General features: G+C 43.8%; 1 protein-coding gene across 2 annotated transcripts in view; it reads left to right on the top strand.

Moving 5' to 3' along the window:
- The first annotated feature begins 421 nt into the window (after window positions 1-421).
- LRIG1 (leucine rich repeats and immunoglobulin like domains 1) overlaps window positions 422-19,373 on the top strand; it is a 124,978-nt gene continuing 106,026 nt past the window's right edge. Inside the window, exon 1 of one of the 2 annotated variants that reach the window (XM_032290407.1) lies at window positions 422-1,248. In XM_032290407.1, coding sequence (XP_032146298.1) covers window positions 1,031-1,248 — 218 coding nt within the window. In that variant the 5' untranslated portion in view covers window positions 422-1,030. The remainder of the gene's footprint in view (window positions 1,249-19,373) is intronic. The other variant, XM_032290408.1, reaches the window with a different exon arrangement.

Below are 19,373 nucleotides of genomic sequence, written 5' to 3'. Positions count from 1 at the left end.
CTTTCTCTCCTCTTCTAGAGGCAGAGGGCTTGTCTTCACGCCTCCTTTTCCCAGCCCGCGTCCCAGATCTCCAACACCCTGCGCGTCCCCTTTAAGAGGCTGGGGCCGTCCCTTCCTTTCTCCTCCCAGTCTCCCGCCCTTCACACCTTGGGTGGGAAAAGAGTGTGGGGGCGGGGTGGCCGGCGAAGCGGGAGGGGCGGGATCACAGCGAGCAGCCCAATGGCCTTCGAGGCTGGCCGCCGTTGGACTCCGGCAGCCAATGAGCAGCAGGCGTTGGGGGCGTGGCGTGGCGCTGTTGCAAAGCTTCCAACGTGGGTCTGTTGGCGGCCGCGGGGCACGGAGCGCAGGGGGTGTGTGCGGGCGAGCGGCCGGGGGCGGGGTCTGGGGGACCGGCCGGGGCTGGGCCGCTGGGAGGCGAGAGGCGAGCGGCTGATTGTTCCGCCGCGAGGTCGGCTGAACTCTCGCTGCGCGGTAGAACCGTGCGGAACCCGAGGCTGCGCGCGCGCGCTCTCTGCCCGCGACGCGGGGCCAGTGAGGCGCACAGTGCCCTCTGAGCGCGAGGCCGGCCGCACGGTCCAGCCCAGGGTCTACGTTTTTGTGCTCCGAGCCGAGAGGAAGATGCCCGCCTGCGCCGAACTCGGGCTGCGAGGCTGAACGCTTCTTTTCCAGGCGCAGCGGCAGCACTGCCCTCGGCCGGTGTCGCTAGCGGCACTCGGCGTGCGCCGGGTGAACGAGAAGCGCAGACTGGGCACCCCTGCCTGGATCGGCGGAGTTCGCACCGAGCGCGGGCGGGCCGGCCGGCCCGGATGGGCGCGGAGTTCGCGGCCCCCGCCGGGTGCTGCGGAGCGGCCGGGGCACCAGGGTCCCGCTGAGCGCCGGAGCCGCGGCCGCAGAGAGAACTTGGGCCGGGGGCCATGCCCCGGCGTGGAACCTAGAGCCGAGCGGAGCGCGCCGCGAGCCCGCCCGCGTCTGCGGCCGTCCGGGTCCTCTCAGTCCCAGCGCTCGGAGTTCGCAGCGCGCTCCAGACAAGATGGCGCGGCCGGTCGGCGGAGCGGTCCGGGCCCCGCGCCGCTCGCCTTGCCTTCTCCTTCTCTGGCTGCTGCTGCTTCAGCTGGAGCCGGTGACCGCCGCGGCCGGCCCGCGGGCGCCCTGCGCGGCTGCCTGCACTTGCGCTGGGGACTCGCTGGACTGCGGCGGGCGCGGGCTGGCGGCGCCGCCCGGGGACCTGCCCTCCTGGACGCGGAGCCTGTGAGTGCCGCCCTTTCCGCCCTCCCAGCGCCTCGGGGCTCTGTCACTTCGGGACGGGGCGGCGGGGGTTTTGTACTCGGGGAGCTGGTGCGGACTGGGTTGTGTGTGTGGAATTGTGCGTGCGGGAAGATTGTCAGCTTGGGGTGGCAGAGGGGAGACCCTGCGTGAGGATCCGGGGGAGAGGGCGTGCGAGAGAGCCTGGAGAAGAGCGTGCCGCGTGGGGTCTACAGACCAGCGAGCGTGGGTCGTGGAGGTTTGGGGGTTAGCACGCGTCGTGAGGGCCATCTGGGGGTTAGTGAGTGGGAGTCTGGAGCTGAGTGTGTTTGCGGGTGGGTGGGTGGGAAACGTCTGGAGCAGAGTTTGAAGAAGTTTGTGCAGGGGTCTGTGGATGCATTTCCTTTTCCTCTCCTGTAATCCAACTCTTTGGTGTCTCAGCTCCTTGGTCTTCCAGTGGGTAGTGAATGAAGATGACTTTTGGTTCCAATCTTTCTTTTACATTATTTATTAGTAAGAGAGAGAGAGTAGCCGCCTCGTGATCCCTGAAGACCGTGGTGACCTGACTTGGCTCTCTGTGCGGGGCAGAAGGCAGCCTTCCGCCGAGGACCCCTGAGTTAGAGAACTTTGACAGTTCCTGGCGACCTGTGAGTGCTGGGAGTTTGTCCTTTTCCGCCTGGTTGGCATTTTACGGAACTGTGTTCCAGACCCTTCCTGTGTGTTCCCTGGGGCCCCATTGGGCTTGATGATCCAGTGGGGTGGGGCCCACCCTCAAGAGTCTCTCCTCCATACATGGTGCAAATGAGTTTTGGAGTAGTGCTGCTTCAGGAGAGGGTACCAGGGTCTTCGCTGATTTAAACAGTTTGTTTCATCAGAAAGAGACCCTTTTCTGTGCTGTCAGGATGTGGGTCTATTAGAACTTAGTGGGACACTTCTTTGAGGAGATTTGGTAGGAAAAAAGGCATTAGACGTCTGTAAACATGGTGGAATAGAATACCCTTCTTTTGCTTCTAAAAAATCTGGTCCATGAGTCAAATCTTGTTCAGTTATGGGTAATTAGCATCTCTGTAGAAGTAGTAGAGTAAAGGCCTAGCTTAAAATAGTCCACGTTTCAGTTGAATAATTGGACATTTTTCCTAGAATACAGGAAAGGCACAGCAGTAACCTGAGGCATGACTATGGCTGTTTTAAAAAGAGAAAACTACTGTCACAAGTTGTAACCAGCACCTGTGGCTTGATCGAGGAATATGTGGCCTGGGTTCTGACTGCCTTGAAGGGAAGAAAAGTTAATTCCTTTCTATGTAAAGACCCTGTACCTCTCAAAATGGAGCAAGAATCTTACTTGGCCCGAGATACTGCTCCACGAGCAAGTATAGAGTTCTGAAGACAACCAGGACCCTGTAGTTACAGTTAGGTTTTCAGTATCTGCTTCTACAGAATTCACTGAGTTAGAGGAAATCAGTGGTGGTAGGGTGGAGGCAGAGCTGTGTTAGTTACTGGGAGATAGAGCCCAGTATTGTCCTTTGGTAGGATCTTATTTAGTCTGGGGTATTGTGATTTTTCCCTTACATATGGTAGTTTTTTTGTTTTGTTTGTTTGTTTTTAAACAGAATCATGTGGGCAGAATCAGATTAACTTGTTAAGTGTTCACCTATTGGAAGAGTGACTCCCAATGCCATGTGTCAGTGGTATTGTGGGGAAGTCATTTAGTTCCACAGCAGTAACTTCCCAGAGAGGACAGGGTGTCCTCTTATTTGCACTTTCCTGTGGTCACAAGATCCACTTTGCCTTGCCCTTTAATTTTGGAGCAAACATACTGGTTATTTCTTTAGGCTTTCCGTTGCCTAGGGGTGACATTTCACATGGGTAAATACCTTCAAAATGGAAGTCCTTCTCTTTTACTCACACATTTGATGATCAATAAATACCAACATGGGTATTCTGAGCATCAGTAGACTTTAGGATACTTGATTATGGTGTTAACTGATTAGACTTTAAGATATGAGCATTGATTTCTGGTTAGTATGTAGCAACACAGTGTGCAGTATGAAAAGGCTATCCTTTGAAAAATATTTGTGAAATGATCTTGTTTGTGATTAAGGACAAATCAAGCAAATGTGTTCTTTTTTTCCTAGACCTCAGACTTCTGAATTTAAACCATTAGTCTCCATGAGTCTTATTCTGGAATTTCCATAAGAGCATTTATATGATTTATATTCCTGACTAAGATTCAGCAAGACTTTAGGGGAGAAAGTGTCTTTATATGATATAATGAAATACCATGTAGTTTCACCAGGTTTACACGCTCTAAACCCATGGTGTCTAGAAAGTGCTTTGAGCTAGTTTATAAACCCATGAACTAGATTTACTGCAGTTAGTTCAAACAACTTTTGGCTGTGGGTTTGAGATAGCATGAGACCTGTGGCTTTATGGGACCTTTTTTTTTTTCTTTTGTAAACAGTGCATCTAATGTGGAAGTTGCTTCTAGGCCTAATATAAGAAAAGTAGAACTTTTAAATAGTGAATGTAAATGCAGTGTGAATAGAAGAAACAGAATGGAACTGATAATCGGTTCATTTCTGGGGCCTGAGGATAACTTACTCAGCACAATAACTTATAGTTGTAGTAGTCAAGCCATAATTTCAGTCTCCCAGCCCATTACGTAGGTGAGATTGGCATGGTCCAACTAGCACATTCATAAATAGCACCAAGCCACTGCCAAGCCTTATTCCAACTTCCCAGAACCTGAGAAGAAGTTGAACTTCTTAGAACTCAGATATTTGCTTTCTTTGAAATTATTTTTGAGAGCATGGCTTCAGAAGCTATTTAAGAAATATAAAATACCGTTCACCTTAGACTCTTACCTGTGTCATAAATTTGAGCAGTGTTTAGTCACAAAATGTTGCTAGTTTAAACGTTCTGTGAACTGGGATTGGGATTAGGAAGGCAGGCGGGCCCTAGAGGAAGAACAAACCCTGATTTTTCTGAGTGTGGAGCAAAGATGAGAGAGCATTCAAAAGCAAGGATATTCACAAAAGTATACTAAATGTAGTTGTCTTAAGACACATTAAGATGAGTTTATTGATTTGGATCTCTTTGTACTATATGTTTGCAATACCAAATCAGTTAACTTAAATCTGACCTTGCCAGTTTTGGCAAAGAAGTGGTGCCTATGATTACATTAGAAAATAAACACAAGTATGGTTGCCATTGTAGTTGTGAAGCAAAGAGGGCCTTTGTCTTTCAAATTTTACAGTTGTGCTGGAAGGCCCAGGTGTGCAGGGTATTGTGTATTAAGGGTTTGGAAAATACTTCCCATCCTGTTTATGCAAATTAGATTTAAAGTGCAGATCACCAAATTGTTCCAGAACCTAAACTGAGATTTACCTTTTTTTAAGTAGATTGTTGTATGGATGGTCCTGAAATACTTCTCTGTATCACTTAAACTCAACAGACTTTGAACATCTTCCAATTAGTGGGACAGGGAAAGGGTTGTTTGGAATAGCGAGCATTTTAAACCCAGGGTAATTGCCAAGAAGACAATCTGAAAGGTGCAAGGGCTCTTGGAGTTTCAGGAAACTTTAGCTTGAGCTCAGAGTCCTTTTCTCTTGCAACAAGTGTCTTACCTCTTGATGGGGGGAAATTTGTCTGTTGCTAGTTCTCTGACAACTTTTTTTTGAGTCAGGTGAGGTTTCTGGCAAATGATACTGGTTGCTGTGAGAAAAAGGCACACTGTTTAAGTCTTGCTGATATGAAATTATGGCCATAATGTCTACTTTTTGACTATTGCTAAAGTAGGAGGTGTACAGAGATCACCAGGGCCAAATGTGAATTAACTGTATTGGCACACAGTGTCCCTCTTGCCTTTAGGACATGTCAGAGCTGTTCCTGCCCAGCTTTTCAAGGGACTGTTTTAAAAAGTAGTGTGTTGTTTCTTTGCATAATTACATCTGGTTACTAGATTTCACAAACTTTGGACTTTTGAACATATTATTAGCAGTAATTCTTGGAACCATCTTTAGAAAGATGAAGAAACGTAAGTATAGTGTGATGAGAGCTGGTTCCTAGTGGATGTCCTCCTGTCCCATCTCTGCAGCTCTGCACGTGAGCAGAAAGCTTCCCTCCCTCCAGGGTTAATTACTTTGCCTGGGTTCTCCCTGCAGCTTTCCTGAGTCCGCTGGGAGGGCCTCTGGCTGACCTTTCTCTCCCTCAGACACCATGATCACAATGAAAGGGACTCTCTGGCTTCTGCAGGGGTGTCTCCTTGGTGCAGACTCTTTTCAGCATCCTCTCTTTCAGGATGGACAGGAATGCGGGAGAGAGCACTGGGGTTTTATGTGACTTAACAATGCACCTGGCCCAGTGCTGTGCACCTGCTAAAGCCCTGGAGGTTTGTTAGCTTGGAAGGCTGGGTGGAGGTTGTTTAAAATAGCCTATGATTATTTAAAAAGTAGCGTCCACAGGAGAGGGAAATCTAGAAGAGGGATTAATTGACTTGAAAGTTGCTGTAAGCAGTAAAGGATGTTGGTTGTACCAGAGTCTTTTTTCTTCTTTTTCTAATTTGTTTAAAACATAAAAGGGATTCCTCTGACCTACCCCATAGGTAGAAGGACTTTTGAGTTTCACGAGCAAGCCTAACTTTCAATTCCTTTTGAATGAGCTATGTGACATTTACTCACTGGGGACTTTCCCCCTCCTCAGTGACTGCAATTCGAAACTCTGGGGGTCTTTTAAAAGTGAACGGGACTCTGGGCCATGTTAATATTCAGAGCTGTTTACAATGGATGCAGTTTCAAAGGCTGAAGGCATTGTCTTGAGACAGGAGGGAGGAGGGGTGGAGGAAAAATTCCCAGGCAGGGAAGGGCAAATATCTAAAAATCTCCAATGTTTACCAGCCTGTGGGAAATTTAGGGACCGTTACTGTTATTTTTTTTATAACTTGAGCATGACACTGAGCCACTAGGGTTCATTGCATCTAACTCGTAGCTTTAGTTCTTGTATGTCAATTGTGTGGTTATCGTCTGCTTTTGTTTCAGGTTAAAGTGTGGAAATCTGTAAGAAACTCAGATTTTATGTCCTCTGCAAAGAAATAGAGGACTTTGAAGAGCAGAGGTTAAAATTTTTATGATAGTTTACCCCTGGGACCTGCATTTATGTTTTGCTTAGACAATTTTATGTGGCCAAGCAATTTAGAAGAGCAGTCCCAGCTGACCAATTAATTGCCCGATTATGACTAGGACTGAGAGTACTTTTTGCTGAAGTACTTGATAACTGATCATTGTTATTAAGCAAAATGAATGGATCAATAAAGATTGCAGGAAAAAACTGCATTTTGTTGATGATCTAATTTCTAATTGAAAGTTGCCAATTTATGCCTTTTTTTTGGTAGGGGGTGGTGGGTATGCCTGTGAACTTTTCTTATACAAAGGCTTCTTGCTTTATATGTTCCTATATTTCCTATATTCTTATTTTTGTATAATTTAATATGTTATCTTTTTACCCAAGCACTTAATACATAGTCTTTTGAAACACAAGTTATAACCTCAATCTGTTTATAGAAGTCATTCCATTTTTTAAACTGTTTCTCCATTTCACTGGGTTTTATACTTTTCATTTCCTGCCCTTAGTTCTTTATATCTTCTAAATGGGCGTTTGCTACCCAGCTGTCCCTAGTCTCCATTTGGGTTATTGACTGGGGGAGAGAATGGGTGAGGACAAAGCTTTTCTCACCTTTACTGTGTTAAATATGCAGGGGCTCTTGTCCCTGTGGTCACACCCAGCTCACACTCTTCATTAAGGAATGGTGGTGAAGGGGTTGAAAGTTAACTCTCTGGTCCATTCCTGGCACCTCCAGTCTGCAGCTACATGTATGATTTTGGGCAAACCTCTTCGTGTCTAAAAAAATAGAAAAATGCTGAATATTATAGAAGCTATGAGGACAAAGTTAGATGATGCATGTATTTAATAGATTCCTCAACATGGGTCCCTCAACTTTATGATGATTCTGGAGCACAATTTGAAGGTTAAAGGCCTTAGTAGCTCCAATTTTCCTCCTGTTGCACAGCCAATCTCTCCAAGTCAGATTCCCTCTCTCCCCCTTCCCTCTCCCCCACCCCCGTTCCTTCCTCCCTCCCTTGCTTCTTCCCTCCCTCCCCTCTCTCTCTTTGTCTCTCTCTTCCTCCCTCCCTTCCTCCTTTTCCTTCCTTCCTTCCATCCCTCCCTCCCTTCCTCCTTCCTTCCTTAATTCCCTCCCTCCCTCCCTCCTTCCTTCCTTAATTCCCTCCCTCCCTCCCTCCTTCCTTCCTTAATTCCCTCCCTCCCTGCCTGTTTCTTTCCTTTCGACAGAGTCTCACTCTGTTGCCCAGCCTGGAGTACAGTGGTACGATCAAGACTCACTGCAGCCTCAATCTTGCAGACCCAAGCAATTCTCCCATCTCAGCCTAAGTAGCTGGGACTACAAGGCTCGGGCTACCACACCCAGCTTCCAAGCAGATTGCTGGTGACAAAGGCTTTCCTGGAAATGTTTACCTTTCTGCTCTGAAGGAGTCTTTTGGGATGGGAAAATGACAGCCTTCTCCCATGAGTTTTGGTGATACCTGTGAAGCTGCCTTCTCTAATGGGTTTTTGGTGATGTGTATGAAGTGCCACAAGTGAACTTCACATACCCTTGGAAATCTCAGCCAAACAGGCAGGAAGCTATGAATAGTTGCAGCAGATTATATAATTAGCAAAAATTATTAAGGTATTTTATGAATCTATTCCAGTTGTACAAATAACTTTTATTTAGTATTATCCTTTTGGAAGGGAGGCAGGTATGGGAAGGCAGCAGGGAAGTGAGAGGCCCTTTAATCATTTTATCCGATTATTTCCCAGGATTTCATTGAAACTGAGCCCTACCAAGATGCAAGTAGCACCTCTCAGTCAATAGCTTGGAAAAATGCAGGTGTGCTATTCCAAACAGGGTTAAGTTACAGACTTTAGGGCTGGCTGAATCCTCACTCTACCCTCTTCTCTTTGGAAAACCTTGAGGGAGGAGGTGGGAGGACAGGAGACAATTGTGGAGTTGTATGCAGAGAACATTTTTCATTTGTTTCGGTCTGTTTGGAATTGCATGGTAATTTTGTAGGAGACACAGGGGGGGAACACAGGGTCATTTGAGGAATCTGGCAAGGATGCCACCTGAAAAGCCGTTTACTGTTTGCTATCACTTCTTGTGCACCTGTACCTGAGTTCCTTCCCCAGTGAATGGCCATGATTCACAGCCTTTCCCACATGAACGGCCACAATTGTTTGCGTCTTTATTACTATTTAATCTAGCACAACCGGTAAGGCCCATTGTGCGAACAACCAATCTGTTCATCTCTGCAAGTCCTAATACATTTTGGTTTCCTTATGAACCAGGATGCAGGTTCTAATTACGGCTTGTTCAGTTTGTTTTGGCAAAAGGTGACATTTAGAGGGTTTAAAGAAAGCATAGCCTGTCTCTTTTTAAGTGTTTTGCATTGATTAATTTTTGAACTTCTGTGGTGTACAGGTCTCTAATTTTTTATGATCTGCATTTTCAAGATCTCACATTAGGACGAAAATGAAGGAAATGAGTGAGGATCTCTCTTACAAGCAGAATTAGCTGGACATTGAGAAATATGAATATAATGCAGAGTTTTTTTCTTCTTTTTTAAGCTGATTAGAAAAAAAAAAACACCTCATTATTTTCTAAGATTCCTTTATGCAGCATTTAACAACTTCCCCCTCCCTGTTTTGCTCCTTATACCAATTTATAATTTGCCATTCAAGTAATTTACTGCTTATCTTGGTCAAAGGCATACATTGCACTGATAAATTCCTTTCTCCCGGATTACCTACTTGATGTTAGCCCGTTAGATACAATGAGAAGGACTGAGCACTTCGGAGCTGCAAGATAGATAATCTTGTTGTAGTTTCAAATATTGTAGTTCCAGTGCTCTTTGTTTGAAAGCCTTTGTCTCTTAAGTGTTAGCACTTTGGGCTGGATAACAAATTAACAGGCTGGGCTCTGCTTAGTGAAAACTTCCAACTGATTAGGAAGTAGGCTGTTGCAGATATAGCTTCTTTTTCTTGTGAGGTGATCTGAAATACATAGTTTTTAGAAAAAATTCTGAATTAAGGAAAGATTTGATATGCAGCCAGGTAGTTTAAATAAACTAACTCACTTCTGTTGCCATGGAGTGTTTTTTTCTTACCTTTTGATTATGGGGAAAGGTAAATATCTACACAAGTGGACAGAATAATGTAATGAACTCTAGGTACCTGTCTGTCACCCAGCTTCAACAATCATCAACTCATGGCCTGTCTTATTTGATCTGTTTCCCAATATGCTTCTGCCCCTCCATGTTATTTATTTATTTTTTTGGAAGTAAATCAAAGACATATCATTTCATCTGCAAATGTCTAGGTTGTTTTTTAAATTAACAGTTTATTGGAATATAATTTATATACCCTATTATTTACTATGGGGTGGTTTTAAGAAATTGGGAATTTTGAAAAAATTGACATTAATTTTAATTATGTTTTTCAAAAGGGAGTTTTGGTAAGCTGTATATTTACAGAATGTTTATTGGGCACATAATGTATGCTTTCTATATGTTCTCAAAATGCGGTTTTTTTTTTTTTTTCTTTTCGTTTGTAGGAGGTGTTTAGCAAGCTCCCTTGTGCTAGTCCTTTGTTCAATTCTGATTAACCTTCCACTTTCTCCACATAACTCTTACTTGGGAAGTTTCTATCATGCTATGAACTGTTGATTAGAATACATTAGTGAACAAACGTAATTAGAAATGGAATAGATCATTTAAAAAGTGATGTCCAGATACTGTTGTTTAGTAGAGGGATAATTAGCCATTGTTTGTAGTTTAGTCATGAGTCTGAATTGAGTTAACTATTGTTTACTTTGTAAGTCCTGACCCTCCAGCTGTGGCTCCTTGATGCTGCTTTAAATAGCGCTAGAAGCAGCCTGTAAGCCTCAAAAAGCAAAGAACTAGGTTCCTGCAACCCTCTGTGCTTGATTTAAACTTCACACAGATTTGAAAATGCTTTCTCCAAGTAGCTGTTGAATGGTTTGTTTTATTTTATAAAAGTCCATAGTTTAATTTCTCCACAGTTTGGTACTTTGTTGGTGAGGGTGGGGGGGGGTCCTTTAGAATGGATTTTGTTCTAGCTGGAGCTTCATTTAGGAATCTGAGTGGGAGTTACTAGTCCTCCAAACTTCACTCACTCTATCCTAGTGTTTGAAATGACTTCCATCTTCTATCTGTGAAAATCAAACTCCAGGTAGATTATGGAGTGTTCAGTGGCTTGTAAAGCTGTCCAGCGTGGTCAGGTTAAACTAATGGATCTCTGAAGCTTAATTACATTTATATGGTATCCGATTAGTGAACATTTACCTTGGGTTCTCTGTTTAGAAAAGTGGAAGCACACTCCAGTGCATTTTTTTAAAAAAATTGTGGGACAGAAAAGCTTAGTATTGAGAGACTCTGACTATAAAATTAAGTGCTGTTTTGCAAATCGGGAGAGCAGCGTTCTTTCATCTGGCTTCAGCAGTGTGGTACCTTGACCTAGCATCATGCCTCCATCTTAGTTTTTGTTTTATTTTTAATTAAGAAGAATTTTTCTCTGTGTCTGTGGTTTTCTCCCTCCACCTGGTCTGGTGTGAGTTTCTGGCACACAAGCTCCCAGTGCTTGCAAAACTTATAAACAGTCAGAAGAGCTCGTTGCTTCCAGGAAGTGGATTGTTGATGCAATGAAGTGATGGATGCAGAAGCTGCAGCTCGAAGGGAGCAGGGTTTCCTTCCATCTTGTAGGAGGGGAGATCCAGAAAGCAAGTGGACATGCACTGGAGTTACCAGGATCTGCCTCATCGCAAATTCCTCTGATGGTTTTCTCAGATTTGGAGTCTGTGTAGGACTCTTTGCTTTGGGTAGTTTGGCCTCATCCAGGGCTATGCTTTACCCAATAGAAAAATCAGAGACTCTTCTATGAAGATTTTTGTATTCTTTCACAAGTTCATTTGAAACCATAGTTAGAAATGATTAAATTATATTCAGTTCCTTACTATTCTAAAATAAAGATTGGCTGACCTTATTATTTACTTGGGGGAAACTTTATGTGAAGTCTTGGTGCTCAGAATGTCTTTCTGGACAGAAAGAAGACCACATTTTCATGAAGTTTCTTAAAGGAGTGCTTGACCAAAAAGGCATAAAAATGATTGATTTGAGAGGAAAAAATTAATTTTCTTACAGTCACGAAAGTGAGAATGTGGTAGAATGGGAAACTAGCTCATGGCTGGGCCTCAGGAAACCTTGGGGTTTTGTCCCAGCTCCACCACTGATTGGCAGGCAGTGTGACCTTGGGCTGGTCACACCTAATTTCCTGTCTGTAAAAGAATGTATAACTTCTAAGACTCCTCATTTTTACATTCATGATTCTATTCTAATTGAATCAAAAAGGGAGTAAACTTACATTTCATTGGATGGTAAGAGTTAGTAAATTGATCTGTGTCTGGGATACTTAAACGTACTCTGTGTATGTGTGTGTGTGAGAGAGAGAGAGGCAGACAGACGGACAGGGTCTCATTCTGTCACCCAGGTTGGAGTGCAGTGGAGCAACCATAGCTCACTATAGCCATGACCTCCTGGGCTCAAGTGAGCCTCCTCCATCAGTCTACTGAGTAGCTAGGACTACAGGCACGTGCCACCGCACCTGGCTAGTTTTTAGTTTTTTTGTAAAGATGGGGTCTTGCTATGTTGCCCAGGCTGGTCTTGACCTCCTGGGCTCAAGTGATCCTCCCACCTTGGCCTCCCAAAATGCTGGGATTATAGACATGAACTACCATGCTGGGCCAATATATGCTATTTATGAGCAAAATTCTCAGATGGATATCATAAGCAGCAAAGAGGAAAAAAGGGTGTGTGCGTGCAGAATCTCAATGGGGACCCTTTGTGAGCCTTTTGATGTTAATCGAGGAGTAGCAGATACTCCACAAAGAAACTAGTGCTTTCCTTCATTATTACCTCCTTTTCCCTTCTGTCCCAAAGAAAACTCGAAGCTGGTACAGATCCATTTTAGTCTTTTGAAGAACTTAGGGAAAAATTTAAAAACAGTCAAATAAATTACAGACATGTTTCTCAAAGGGTCATTTCTTAGGGCTACTGCAGGCAGCATCTTTCTCAAGCAGTCCTTCAATGAATACTTGTGATGAGTGAAGTTGTAAGTGATGCTGAGAAATTACCTTAAGGACTGGATGGGCCACCTGTCACATTCTGTAATCATGGTCATAGGAGGGCATCTACTCACTGCACTGCCTGTTATTTCTGGGCCAGCTTGCCATCCCTTTTACCAGGGAGATCTTTCATGTATCCCTTTCAAAGTGGAAACTCAGTCGATTAACATGTACAGCCTAGTGGCTTCTTTTTTTTTTTTTTTTTGAGACAGAATGTCACTCTGTCACCCAGGTTGGAGTGCAATGGTGTGATTTCAGGTCACTGCAACCTCTGCCTTCCAGGTTCAAGTGATTCTCCTGCCTCAGCCTGCCAAGTTGCTGGGATTACAGGCACCTGCCACCACGCTTGGCTAATTTTTTATTTTTTGTATATTTAATAGAGACGGGGTTTCACCACATTGGCCAGGCTGCTTTCGAACTCGTGACCTCAAGTGATCCACCTGCCTTGGCCTCCCAAAGTGCTAGGATTACAGGCGTGAGCCACCACACCTGGCTGTGGCTTCTTATTCTAATTTTGAAGTCTGATTCTGTTTTTGGTCAAGTTCATATTAAATTTACCCATCTACCTAGGTTTGTATTGGTTTACTCTTGGTTACACACAGTTTTTGAAAATCTCGACAATTATGACAGTAACTGAACTCCTTAAAATGTTTATCATGGAGAATCTAGAAGCTTTTATTTTCTTTGTTCTGGATGTCTCCTTCCACGTGGAATTTGTTAGTGCCTTCAGTGGAAATTCTGAGGCTTTTGCACTCATTCTTTATCATGTAAATTTTCATAAGATGAAACTTTCAGATTTCTAAATTTTTATTTTTTATTCAGAACAAATTTAGAACAAATGCTTGGAATTTAGAGTTTTGTTTGGGGATACAGCTAAAATGCAATGAAGTTGGAGGCACTGTTAGTGGTTTGGAACTTCTTGACAGAAGTTTAGCAACAATTAGGCACCACTTTAGGAATAAAGAGTCCAAAAAACTAGACTTTACAAAAAAAATTCTCCCTTTCAGACCCAAAGATGACCTTTTCCTATTGTGCTTTATGAGATCAAAACAGTCCAAATGATCTTCCCACCAATCCATGAGCCTCCTGTGTCAGTGTCTCACACACTCCCTTGTTATTCACTTGGTCTCGTTCTGGTGAATTTGTTATTTACATCTTGTCCTCTCCCGGAGGAATCTGAGTCTATCTGATTAGGTAACTTTTTAAAACACATCCCTATTGTGTGTGTGTCTGATTCTGACTTCTCTCCACTTAGTCTTGAAAGTAGCAGATCACTCAATTTCATGTACCCAGGAATCCCTTGATAACTATTTTTTTATTGCCTTACCAGTTTCTGTCTTGGAGCTTGGTACATTCTTTCAGGGGAGAACAGATCCCCACTTTCATTGTTTCTCTAAGGGGTTCTGAGATTTACCCCTGAAGTGTAGTTGTTCCTGATTGGCCTGTGTGGATGACTTCATAGGAGTGTTTTTGGAATTTAAATATAAGGAGTAAAAGGCCATTTCCTTTGTGCTGAGTATCTGTTTTCTCCTCTGGAGCCAGCAGCTAAATGCAGACACTTTCTTCAATTGCTGCTGTTTCTTGCAGTGTGGCCCCTCAATAAGAAGTCATAGCTTGTGGTTTGTCTGATTTTATATGTCAGAACTTTTGGAGAGAATATTTGACCTAAAACAAAAATTATGGATGGTCCTTTCTTCCTTTCCTATTTCTCCTTATTTTTTACTTTCTGCTTGAGAACCACTTCAAAGAATCAGATGTGTTGGTGCCAGATGCCGTGGAGTTATTGTTAGAAGAATTTGGAAATATAATTGAAAACAAACTTTGTTGAGCAAAGCAGATCTAGGCGAGTTCTTTCTTTGAGGGCGAAGGGAATTCCAAGTTTTTCCTCTATTTGGAGCTGATGTCTCAGAACACTTGTTCTGTGAGATGAATCATCTGTGAATTCTACATCTGGGAGTTATATATTGGGAAATGGCATTCTTTTTAAATGTAGAAGAAACACAAAAGCTTAAAGTTACAGTGTAGTTGGAAAAATCTAGTCAGAGTTTAAAATATTAGCATTGAGGTGAAGTTGGCAGAGTGGTTGGACATGAGGCTGTGATACCTAAAATAGCCATGTCCATACATGGGAAACAGTGTGATAGCCACACTTACTTATTGGTACACTTTTCCTTTGTTTTGAGATATTTTAAAAAATGTCATAAACATCAGCTAATTAGAATCATTAGTTGTATCAAATGTGACTTGAGAATCAGAATTTATTTAAGCATTTGTCTTGAGCTCTTTAAATAAGTTCAGGCGCCTTGCTCACCAGTGAAAAGCTCAGAGCAGTGCAGTGTTTCAGGGTCTTCAGGGGAAGATAATGTGTGTCCTTGTCTTCTCAGAGTCCTGCATTCCAGGTGTCTAGTTACGAGGGGCCGTGGCTGTGGGGATGCAGCAGCCGTGCTGTTATGTGGCCCAGTGGTAAGAGGCAGCTCTGGGGCCTGACTGCCTGGGTGACCTTAACTATTTACTCCACCTCAGTTTCCTTTTCTGTATAATGGGAACAATTGTAGTGCCGACTTCACTAAGCTTGTCATGAGGAAAAAAATAAAATATCTAAAACTGGGCCTCACAAGCAGAAGCTTGAGGAAGGTTAGCTATAATATTATTATTGTAACTATCAAATAATAGCAATGTACCTTTCTGCAGCGAGATATGTCTGTGTTAACTCATCGTCACCATCTTAACTCTATGAAAAATATTGTCTCTGTTGTATACATGAGGCCCAGAGTAGTTGAATGACTTGTTCAGGGTCTAGCAGCTGCCGGAGTTAGAACTTAGACCTGCATGTACATATTTAGAAGAAAATATGGTAAGAGTAGCACTGCCTTCTTTCTTGCCTTTGACGTCTCTGAATTCGTGGAGGTGAGCGATTGGTCTTTGGTGGCTTGAAGCACCTGGTGTAGTTCTGACCGTACAGCTGGTGCTCTATACGTGGTGTCTTGAATGTGATCTTGAAGAGCGTGCTTCTTCTTTGGTAGGCGGGTGTGTCAAATCCATTTTTGGTTTGCCTCTTCGGTAAAGGGGGTGGTAACATGCACATATGTTTTGCCATCTGTTGTTTATTGTTTCTGTTACGTTGTGGTTTATGTTTCTGTTCCATGTTCCTTTGGTTTCTGGAGCAACTGCGAATATTATATGCTTGGGGATCAAAAAAAGTAAACTATTTATAAACAGTAAAGTATCCTTGGGTTTGGAAAGTGTTTTTCTCAAATGCGTGTATATTTATTGGCTTTATTATCATCTCACTGATGTATCGTTAGATAATTTGCAGATCGAGACACATCTAAAAGATGGGCGAGTCATGGTCCAGCCTTGAGTAACCAGCTCACAGACAGCCTTAGTGATGAGGCCCTGGTGTTAACACTAACCCAAGTGGTGTATTTTTAACTCAAGAACATATAAACAGTTTAGCCTGCTGATGGAGTTTGTGTACCGCCTGAAATCTTTGGCATGGCTTGGATTTGTGGCGCGGTAGGATGTACGTAGTCCTGGGAGAGTGCTGTGGCCATCAGTGACCCACTGCCTCCACCCTTCATTCAAAAGAAAAGGAATGCAGCAGCGAGATGGAAGGAGAAGTGTGGAATTTATCAATAATTTTATATGATGATATTTCCTTTTTTTTTTTTTTTTTTTTTGAGAAAGAGTGTTAATCTGTCACCCAGGCTGGAGTACAGTGGTGCGATCTCTACTCACTGGAACCTTTGCCTTGCCAGTTCAAGCAATTCTCCCACTTCAGCCTCCCGAGTAGCTGGGACTTCAGGTGTGCACCGCCATGCCTGGCTAATTTTTGTATTTCTAGCCGGTAGAGACAGAGTTTCATTATGTTGCTTAGGCTGGTCTCGAACACATGGGCTCAAGTGATTGCTGGCTTCGGCCTCCCAAAATGCTGGAATTACAGGTGTGAGTCACCATGCATGGCCTGTAGGATAAATTTTATGTCACACTTTTCTGTCATAACTATTTCACTGTGTTATGCAGACTTTAGGGGGAGTAGAGAGCTTTTTACTCACATCTGTTTGCAACCCCTCACCCCCAGCTCTAGGGGTCTGCAGAGTCACAAATTGGAGCACATGAATTCCATTGCTTAAAGCTGATACTTTCCACCTGCCTCTTCTCACACCTCTTATCTGGCTTCACCTGCCCTGGCCACCACATGGGGCTTTTTTTTTTTTTTTAAAAGACTCTTTTTTTTTTTTTTTTTCCCCCTGTACTGCTGTGTCCCATGTCCCTCACCCACCATTTCCTTTGTCTGGAGAATGATTCTTTTTGCTTTCCCTTACAAATTCCTGTTCATCTGTCTTAAACGTTTCTCCCCATAGAAACCATTGCTGACATTCCCTTTGAGTTAAATTCCCATTGTGAGGATTCTGCAGTGCTATGTACAGAAGTTTTGTGTGAATATTTGATTCATTTCTGACTGCCCCATTAGTCTATAAGCTCCCTGAATCCACCATTATATTCCCAGAATCTAGTGTGAAGCCTGTGATACATCAAATGCTCATGACAGATATCAGTATAGATAGTGGCATTCATTCTATAGAATCCTATACCTACTATGGAAATACTTCTGCCAGAGAGTAGAATAATTTAGGCCTCCCAGGCTTCACTGTCTGTGTATTTCCTGAATACACCTTGCCTGTTTGGTAGCTTCCTATACCCCTCACCACCCTCCGCCAAAGTCTCTAAGTGTTCAGAAACTTAGAATGGAAAGGAAGGAGCAGCAAATAGAACCGAAGTTGAAAACTGTGACAGGCTGTTTACCTGCCACATTTAGAATTGGTGGTCTTTTTAGTCCCTCTGAATTTTGGAGAAGTCCCATATGCAATAATTGTCACTGAAGTGGCTTTGTAGTTTAAGCAGTGCACTGTCCCCACATGGGGTCCTTGGGTGCTGCATCCCTGCTGGATTGCTGGTGGCTGTCCTTGGCAGGTGGGCCAGGCTCAGCCGCTCTCCTCTGTGTTGCGTTTGGCGAGGGAGCCCGCGGTGCCCTTCCCAGCTGTTGACATGGTCTCTCATCTGCTCTTTTGCTGGAGCCGAGTTTTGGAGCCTGCTTTTCCAGAGTTGACACTGCAGGGGAGGGTGGCTTCTTCCATAGACCGAAGCTGTCTAGACACCCTTCCCCTTGTGGTTATTTTGCTCAGTTTATGCTGAGCCCTCGCCAGGCAGCTGGTTTTGGTTGCTTGAGCTCTTAGTTACTTTACTTGAGCCTCTGCTTTGACAAGAAGGATGACCAGGCCAAGGTAACTTTTCTCCCTCTTTGCTGCTGGCAGAGAGAAAGATTGCTTTCCTTGACCAGAGGGAGCTGTAATAACACTAAGGACAGTTTGCCCTGCCCTCTGTGGACCCAGCCCGAGTAACTACGTAAATTGATAGAAGCCTCTATGGCAGGAGACTTCAGGCAGATACACTTCTCAGTCTGGCCCTTTTCAGCATGGACCACCGACGTGAGACGTTGGCCTCCACCCCATCCTCAGACACGCAGGATCTCCATCTGTGGCAGAGGAAGCACTGCTAACACAGCTCGCATAGCTTCTCTCTGGGCAGTCTCCCAGGCGTGCTAGCAAGGAGCAGTGGGAAGCTGTGTTCTGCTGGGTGAGCTCGGCCTCACGCATTTCTTTTAATGGTATTGAGGTCTTGGACTGTGACGCTGTAGGGAAGCCTTTTGTCCCTAGTGAGCTAGTCTAGGCAGATTACTCTGCTGGTGGTTGTAGGGGGGCTGCTGGAGGGGCTGCTATTGACCTGTTAGCTCAGTTACTATGTTTTTATTACTTTTGATTTTCTGGTGACATATGTTAGGCATTTATTGAATAAAGAAGAAAGTACAAAAGAAAAAAGAACAACTGATTTCATTATCCAGTGATAAAATTATTATTGTTTTAGTGTATATATTTCGAGTAGTGTCTGAAGCTGAATACCTATTTCAGTTACATTTTAAAGACTCAATATCATGAATATTTTCCCTGACTTTTAACAGTTTTAAAAATATGCTTTAATATTCTATAATGAATTAGTACAAAACTTACTATAAAACTCATAAAATTTCCCTGATATTGGGTATTTAGGCTTTTTGCTAAGCTTTGTTAGACATCCTTATGCATAAATGTTTAACCATTTTGTTTTCCTTAGGATGAATTACTCAATCCAAATAGCCCTGAGAATGCAGATTTTTAATGCTTTCAGTACCACTGCCTCTAAGAAAGAGGCTGCCAACTTACCTGTGAACTTATGCTTGTCCCACACCCTCCCTCACAAACATTAAATGCTGTTTATTTCTGTCATCATATACCAGTTTAATGGATGGAAGTTGCCTCAGATTATTTTAATCTGCATTTCTTTGGATGATGTACTCTCAGATATTTCATAGGGTACTCACAGATATTTCCTTTTTGAGTTTCCATCCTCTTTTGATGCTCAGCCCAGTAAATCATCTGCTGTCCTCAACTGTGGACTTTGGGCTTGAGCACAGTACATCTCTTTGGTACTAGAGAAGCTGTGTTTCTGAGAGAGCACAGGTGTAATTGCATAGAAAACTGTGCTCTCAGCAGGCGGGTCACACACTTGGAACCAGGACATGTTTTTGGGTTCTTCTTAAACTGATGTGGACTGTGTGTTCTGGAGGGGACTGTTGAAGTGGCTCTGTGGATCCCGCACAGCGGCAGCCCTCTGCAGAGCCAGCATGCCTGTGCCCAGGCTGCCCTGTCTGGCCAGGGTGCCTGGTACCTACAGCTGGTAGGAATCAGTGCAAATTAGCATGGCTGAGAACCTTTCAGGAACAGCTTCCAGCAAATGGAAATTATTTTAAAACAAATTGATGTGGTTTTTCTGTCAAACCTAC

The sequence above is a fragment of the Sapajus apella genome, unplaced genomic scaffold (assembly GCF_009761245.1).
Source record: "Sapajus apella isolate SASKATOON/1434 unplaced genomic scaffold, GSC_monkey_1.0 scaffold23, whole genome shotgun sequence".
Taxonomy (NCBI): Eukaryota; Metazoa; Chordata; class Mammalia; order Primates; family Cebidae; genus Sapajus; species Sapajus apella.
Note: the sequence above shows the minus strand (reverse complement) of the source record. Positions and strands in the feature narration are given on the sequence as shown.